General features: G+C 36.8%; 1 protein-coding gene across 1 annotated transcript in view; it reads left to right on the forward strand.

The window, feature by feature from the left end:
• Window positions 1-4217, forward strand: part of C14H7orf50 (chromosome 14 C7orf50 homolog) — a 47162-nt gene extending 42945 nt beyond the window's left edge. Inside the window, exon 4 of the mRNA XM_030459503.1 lies at window positions 3845-4217. Coding sequence (XP_030315363.1) covers window positions 3845-4027 — 183 coding nt within the window. The 3' untranslated portion in view covers window positions 4028-4217. The remainder of the gene's footprint in view (window positions 1-3844) is intronic.
• Window positions 4218-8498: the final 4281 nt, after the last annotated feature.

Below are 8498 nucleotides of genomic sequence, written 5' to 3' on the forward strand. Positions count from 1 at the left end.
AAAAATCAACATAGATTGCATTCCCAGTAAGGATCTGACCATTGTGGGATTGAATGGAGGTTTCAGGTCATTCATTTTGTTGTGTAACAGAACAAACATGTAGCTGTTTGCACAGAGCCTTGCTTACTGATTCATTTAGTTACCATTAGTTAGTTCTTGCTGATTTTTTTTGTATGCACTTAAATGTTTAAGCAGATCAATCTGACCCAAATTACTCAGCAGCTCTTAAGGCAATCACCTGACATAGGGTGTTATCTTTATGAATAAAAATACTTTTAGTGAACCAGGTGATTAAAAGCAAAGTTTCTCGAGGGTAAAAACATTCACACAGTGTAATACATTCAAAAGATCAGCTGCAGAATATGAATTTGGTTGTCAGTGTCTAGATTGTTTGCACTGTCTTCTATTTCTACGTCTCTGCTTTAAATATCTTTATGAACTTTTCAGAATCAGTGGATACTGTTTAAATCTGCCCAGAAGTTGTTTTACAGGCAGAATGTTTTTTTTACTTTTTTACCTGTTTACTTTGGGTTTTGTGTTGAAATATACTGGGAAATTATTAATTCTAAATAGCATTTGTTATATGTATTAAAGCACAGCCTAACTCCTTGTTTCTCCAGGAAACTTAATTTCTATTTAAAAAAAAAAAAAGTGCTCTGATTTATTTAAATTCACATATTTTGTAATTTAATAATCAGATGCATTGAATATGAGCTTTAGATAATGATTAACATCTGCATCCAAATTCAGTAGTTAGTGGGACTGCTCAAGTGCTTATAATTAAGCATATGATGAAGCCTCTTTCTTCATAAGGAGTATGGGGAGGACAGACCAGCTTCTTTTGAAATCTTTTTTCTACCCAAATTCAACTTCCTCTCCATTACAGAGTAAAATCTGTTGGATATCCAAGCATGACCAAAATACAAAAGGAGACATCAGTTTCCTTCCTTCCTGAGCCACATCTTTGATCTCATGGTGTCACTTGGATGCCTACTGAAAAGCCACGCAAAGAACAAATAGAATTTCCTCTAGTCTGAGGCCTCTTTCTGTGAGAAATAAGTTGAGGTTTTAAGGACCTTTGCAACATGAAGGGTTCTTTAAGCCCCTTTAAAATCCATCTGATGTTTGGCTGACAGTTTCCAAGCCAAGCCTGTATACCTACTGGGTATACACTTCTTCAGGACCCTGTATAAAATGAGCATTAGATCATCTGTGGATCTTTGTCATCTGGAACAGCATTTTTAGACCATAACTACATCATCTGTCTTCAGCTTCTGGGCTGCAAGGCTCTGGAGCAGTTTCTGAAGCTTCCTGAGAAGGTCGCTGAGAAAAGCAAGTTTGCAAGCAGTAAGCTAAAGCTCTCTGTGCAGATATCTATTTGCTTTGCAAAATATACCACTATCTGCAAGTTTTAAAGGTCTGAAAACTCTTTAAGTTACCTGGTGTCATTTGAAAGTGATAACTGTGCTTTTCCTGCTACTATTTTGTCATGCATCACCTCTTTTCAGTGAACAGGAATTGTTTCACTTTGGGCTGTTTCCAGAGCAGTCAGCTCTGGTTAGAACAGAGGCAAGGTTAGTGTGTGTGAGAGAAAAAGAAACCAGGAAAAGGTCAAAACATTTTAACAAAAGAATAATAATAAAATCCCATAAGCGTCACTTCCACTTGCCAGAGCTGTGGTGAGAAATCTTGATATCCAATTTCAAGCCAGCCCAAAAGCTGATCTTAGAAGAAGGTTTGTGTTCCTTCTTGTAAAACCTCACCAAGAGTCCTTGATAATTCAACTCTTGTACTGCTGTATTTGAAGAATTAAAATTTGGGTTTCCTTAACTTTTTGCTGCCACACTCCATCCTCCAGTCCTTGCTATGGCTCTGTTGTAGGAGTAAGTTAAGAGAATTCTCTTGCCTACATGGTCCTGTATTGTCAGCTCTTGCTGAAATAAACCAAGTAGCTGTGTTAAGAACAAAAATCAGACTTTTTTGTAAGCCTTTTTTGAAAACTTGAGCACTTAGCCATGCTAAGTGTTTTCTAGGCTTCAGGCAGCCACGTGTCACTGTACACTTAGTACCTCGAAGTGTAGAGTAGGCTTTTAATTGCTGCTTCAAGCACTTTGCTTAAATGATACAATAATAACTGTAATTCCACAGTGAGGTATGACTATACCTTGAAGTCTGAGAATAAGAGGTTTAAATTAGATAATTTGGCTATGCTTTGAAACATAGAAATGCTTCTGAGTTTTACAAAACCCATTACTAGCATCTGCTTTAAAGGAGCATTATCAGGCTGAAATTGTTTGGGTCTGAATGTTTTTGTCATTTATTAGTACCAGTTTACCGTGAGTAAAAAGGATTCAAAAAAGCATTTTTCATTATGTTTAAATGTGTTTGATTTGTATATTGTAGCAGCACTTCATGTATCATCCATTTCAGTGTTAGTGACTGTAAAATTATTATTTTTTAAAATCTGTATTGTTTCTTTAACATGAGAGTGTTTGTGTGAAGAAATACAAGGTTTTCCATAGCATGAGAGTCAGGAGGCTGAATGCAGACTTTTGTTTTGATTTATTACTTTGTAATACCCTGATTGATGAAGGCGGTGTTGGAATACTCTTTCTTCCTCTTCTTTTGGAGTGATGGAAGCTTTAGTGATCAAAGTTCTGCTGCCAAATGTTGATGCAGAAATAAGTTGTAAATTAAGTATCTGTTGAAGCTCTGTCTTCTCTGAAATGTTGATACTTTGCAGAATTGAAACAGCCCTCAAATAATTAGTCTTCAATCCTTTAAATACTTACGTATGTGTTTAACTTGACTCATGTCTAGAATGCCTTTTAAAGTTATATGTGTAAAGTTAAACGTGGAGAAAAATATTTGCAGGATTGAGATGTTTTCACATCTCCTGATTCACAGCAAAAATATTCACGTATTGGCTGAAACCTGTCCCACCAATACAGAAGATAAAGTTAAGATACACTCTAGCCTAGATCTGTTCACCCAATACTTTTGAATATAAATTGGTTTGAAATGCTGAATTAGTTATTGAAAAGTCTTTGCTAGGTTACTGCCAAGGTGATTTAATGCAATGATTATTTAAATTGTGTGTTGTACCAGATAAGCTAAAATGTAACCTGTGACTAGTTAATTACAAAGGGAGTGAGATGGGGGTAGTGCAACTGTAGATGACTAAACTGCTTTTAATGTTGGACATGTTAGTAGAGCCTATCGGTTTTAGTCAGCATGATTTAAAAATTATTTCCATATGTCTGAATTCAATTTGTTTTTCAAATTAAATTCTATTCCTTTGTATAAGCATTCTGTCCAAGTGCTTGATGGTGGGTGGTATCTTGGCAAACAAATAATTTTGGTTAGGGATGAGGGTAATTCAAGCAAAATTCTTTCCTTAGACATGTGCATGCAATTCTCATTGAATTTTGGTGAGGTTTGCATACATGTTTCCAAAAGCAGGATTTGGCTAGTGGGTTTTTTTTTTTTTCTTCCAACAACCCTCACAGCCTTGAGCTCACTGTCAGGGAGTGTTTGCATTTGCTGATCAGCATTTCCACATCTGCTTAGAATTTCCTTGCAGATGCTTTGCCCATCTGAGCACATGACAGTCCTCTCACCATGGTCCATCCCTCCAGGCAGTTCGGACCCTGCCAAGAAACCCTTCTACTCAGAGATGGGCATTGGTAAACACAAAAGCCCACTTGGTTTTTCTAATTATCTTTCAGGTGACATGATTGTGAATGAGTATTGAGGGAGAGAAGAAAATAAAGCACAGATTTTTCCTTCCTTTTTTTTTTTTTTTTTTTTTTTTTTTTTTTTTTTTTTTTAAATTTCTTTAAAGGTTCCAGACAATTATTTCACCATTTTACTGGATTATCTGCAAGGGCTTCAAGGAGGAGCACGAGACATAACTGTGCAGAAAGCTGAAGCTTTTATGAAGGAATTTGATGGTTCTGATGTAGAAGACCCAAAACTGCTGGAGAAGTGTGAAAGGATACGACAAGTTCTGCAACTGCTCTCCTGAGAATATTTTCTTGTCTTAATGGTTGTGTGGTGGAGAGGATAGGATGTCATATACAGAGACAATAAGATAGTTGTAAAGGTGTATTTTCTAATAAGAATCCTAATAGTAAATTCTCAGATTTTGTATTCATAATTGCAAATGTTTCTCATGTTTTGAGGTGATGAAATAAACCCAACATATTTGGTCCACCGACGTGTGATTAAAAGTAATCCTACTGCACATCTTCAGAAAAATAAACTAACAAGAAAGAGAGGTTTTTTCTCCACCTCCCCCTGTAATTACTGTTAAATAAGAGGAGCTTTGCTGTTCTTAATAAGAAGAGCAAAGGAACCAACAAAAAGCCTGGAGGGTCTTTTACAATGGCAGCTTTTAAAGTGAGCATACAGTACAGTGCTTGCTCAGCCAGCTGTAATCTATCACTTTCAGCTTTAGAAGTATGTCATTTGGATTTGGGAAAGATCATTTTCAGTCTGTTGAACACGGGTTGTATAACACAGTTGCTTATTAGTACTTCACACAGTGATCTAGAGATACCATCAGCTTTGTTAATTTTCCTTTTATATTTTAATGTTTTCATATGCATTACGCCAATTGTTTGGATATTCAGATAATGCACAGATGGCAACAGATCAAATCCTTTGCCTGTATGTACTGGAATTATCTGGTTATACCTAAACTCACCCTGTGATGAGAAGTGCTGTTCTGCAACATTTTGTATCCAGCCTGCCAATGCTGCATTTTCATCTTTCTCCTGTAATTGGCATAATTTGTGTTCATTCCCTTTGAAGTGGGACATTTGTCTTCTATGAGCGTGCTGAAAATGAGGTTTTCAAGTAAAAACCAAGGACACTAATTGCTCAAAAGTTGAATGATTGGTTTATTTATTAACACTTGTATTCAGACAGTGTTCTTGACTTGATTCTTTAATGTTTCTGTGTATGTTGTTCATACTTTTATTAATAACAGGTAGATGCTATGTGTGGTGTTTTAGAAGAGTGGCTGTCTTTGGGAATTATGGCTTTCATTTGGATGGGTGGAGGAGGGAAACATCCATGGATATGCAGGCCTAATTTTCCAATGAGAAGCACTCAAGTGGATTTGACAGCCTTCACAGTCAGGAATTACATCAAATCTGTAGAAGTATGAAATGTATTCCAAGTAACAAGTAACTTATGCTTTCTAACTTCTTGAAGGTGATGTTTTCAGCCAAAACAGATGAGAGAGCAGCAGACACACAGGAGCTGTGATGGGGTTTAATGTGATGGTGAGCAGAATTCCCCAGCAATTCCATGCTCTCCATTGGGCTTCCAAGGGCTCCTCAGCAGCTCCAATGCTGTTCCTGTGCCATGAAGTTGGATGGAGACTGCAGAGGATGAAGGCCACGTTGAAGCCTTTCTGAGGTGCAGAGCTATAAAAACCTGATCTTCCAGTGTAAAAGTGGGTGAAAAGGGTTTGCAATAAAAAGAAGTGATACTGACATTTAGTGAGTTCATAAAAGAACATTGGGAGATCAAAAGATCACGTTTGAGAATGTGCAGCTGGGAAAAACTATTGTCATTCCAAGCAGAAGCTGATACTTCTTTCTTTCTGTCAGGAAAAATAGGGATGAATTTTGCAGAGTGTTTTCTTTGTAACTTTATGATTGTATTTTAGGTGTCAAAGAAGAATCTGTGTTCTCTCTTTTCTCTGTGTTCTCATTTGAAAACTGTCATTTTTGATTGCTCTGTCACACAAAAATGGATCCTCATTGTGCACTTAATATGTTGTGGAGCTTAAAATCACGAGCACATTGCAATGGTATTTTGGAAGAGACTTGTAAAAATATTGTAGAGGTAAAGTCCAGGCAAAAAGACATCAACCTTTTAGGATTTTCAGGCACTTGGCAAGATTTGCCTTTCTTGGACCTTGGTTCTGACTATGGGCAAATTTTGACAAATCTTAGAGGCTTTGTAGTGTAAGAATGTTGTATTTCTTTTTCTCTTAATTTATATTAAAAGCACATATAGTCTTCCAATCTGGAATCCATGTGAATGATAACATGTGGAAAAAAACAATTAAGAGACTCTTCCCAGTACAGTAATAGACCTGTGCAAGTGAAGTCCTGCTTTGCTCTCCTCTTCCTTACCTGCAGTTCCAACTTTCCCTTCAGTGCTACCAATTTCTGGGTGAAGGACATGATCTTCAGCTTCTGCTTCTTGCAGTTGTGGAAAATGCAAGGTAATTGCTGCTATGGTTGTGTTTGGTAGAGGAAACAAAGCATGATGTTTTCTGCCACGTATCTCTTGGTGTATGGTACTGTTCAGTGCTCAGTGGTGCTGGGAAATTAGGGAAAAGCTTTTAAAACTTCTGCTTTGCACTGTTACTGTCTGGTCTTGGGTTTCAAAGCTCAATATGAAATACTTTTAAGTGTTGTCTTATACTCAGTGTTGTAGTGCAAATATGAAAGGACACAACTGTGCTTTGCCTTTTAATTTTGCCCTTCTTCTTAAAGAATCTTAAACTGGCTGGTAAACAGCTTTTCAAAGCAGCCATGGAATGCCAGAACAAACTGGTTTTGGGGTGACATGTACTGCTAGACCCAGACAGCTTCCCCAGCACAGCCTGCAAATGCAATAACATCTCTGGCAATCAAATTCTGTCTTTTCCATATGCTAACTACCAGGGCAGCTTCTGCTTCGTGCTCAGAGTGGCATTTTAATCTAGGGATTTACATTTTATGTTGTATAAGTATAGCAAGATTTCCTCCATCATATATATTTTAAATTATGTATTTTAAGTTTTCAAGTGACTCATCAGCTATTGAATTCCTGTAGCTGGTCGAAGCTGTACAGGAAGATATAATCTGGCACTTCATTCATTCACTTGCTTTTGTCATTTGGTCACGTAGAACTTTCAAATCTCAATATTGCTTGTAGCTTAGGCAAGCATGGATAAAGATAGGACAAAATCCTCTCTCTGCCTCGATTTAAGTCACTCTGCTGTGTTAATAAAAACTGCATTCAAGGCTGGAAGTAACAGTGTGTACAAACTGACAAATTGCATCTTCATCTGCCTACTCTAATTGTCTTCTAGTTGAGTTAATCTGTATTGTTCAGCTCTGGATGGAAGAATTTGTATCCTAAGAGAATGCTGAAGTCAGGACTTCTAGGCAAAATAAAGGAACATTAATTACTTAGAATTGTTTAAAGCTGGAACTGTGCCTCTAATGGAAGTACTAATTACTCACAATTTGACAGTGTAAAAAGTTCTTTTTAATTTGGCTGATCCTTGCTATGGATTTTGCATCTTCTTGGTTCTCTGCTGTCTGCCCTCAATTTTAAGTTGTTATCACTATTATAAAACTGCTGGGTAAATGAGTTCTCCGTTCCTATTTGGAAATGTTGTGTTGTAGTTGTTGAATGTGTAGTTTATTTCTTTATTTCCTTTCACTGGAGAATAGCTCTGCTGTGTTCCTGTTGATTTTAAAGCAAGGTGACTCTTGAGTCATCTCCCATCATTTCAAATGATGTACCAATGTGTCTTGGTTTGAGCTTGGGTTTTGCCTGCTTGTTTTAAACTTTGCCACTGAATAAGGCAAAGCAGCAAGTGTTACTCACGTTTCTGCAAATCAATGTCAGAGAAAGCAATCATAAAAGGGATTTAGGTTGCAAAGTCAAGCACTCGGAAAATTAGAAAGCATAAGAATGGAAATTGTCTGTGTAATTTTAATTTTACTCCCTCATGCATATCTAGTGTGATACAACCTCTAATTATGTCATCAGTGGTGTATTTTCCATTATGTATAACTGATAAGTCATTTATTCAGTGTTTTCCTTGCAGTTCTGCTGCTGGTCTTTTCACAATGTAGGTCTACAAAGTACTGGTGAAGCTGGAGAAATAACTTGGCTGTTTGGATTTGATCCTGCACAGAAGAAATAAGTAGGAACTTTCCTACTCCTTTGGTATAGGAACTAATCACTGGTGTTTCATCACCAATGTTCTCTTAATGTTCTGATTCATTTACAGGCAAAATCCTGAATTGATGTTACCTAATTTAAATCCAGCTTTATTGACATAAAACTTTCCAGTGGCTTATTCTGGTTTAGCCTTTGGTTTCCTTTTATGTCTTCCCTTCTCTACAGCTGAATGAACTGGTTATTTCTGTCCCTGCAAATAGGAATTATTAGTTGTTTACAGTGATTCCAGTCATACAAGGACACAATTAAATGTCCTTGCCTTTGCAGGACAAGCTCATTTTAGCTGTGATTTGTAATTACATTCTATTTTAAATGTTTCAGAAGAACATACATAGTCAACAACTTAATATGGTCAAAAATAATTATTTTTTAAAATACATTCTTTTTCCCTGCAGGGAGCAGGGAGTACCAAACTAAATAGAAGTAATGAGTCAATGGTGGGGGAAGGGCAAAGCAAAACAGTGTTTTATCTTTCTTTGTCAAAACAAAGCTGAATAAGAAGCTTGTGCTACTAA

This window comes from Calypte anna, chromosome 14 (assembly GCF_003957555.1).
Source record: "Calypte anna isolate BGI_N300 chromosome 14, bCalAnn1_v1.p, whole genome shotgun sequence".
In the NCBI taxonomy this organism is placed as follows: Eukaryota; Metazoa; Chordata; class Aves; order Apodiformes; family Trochilidae; genus Calypte; species Calypte anna.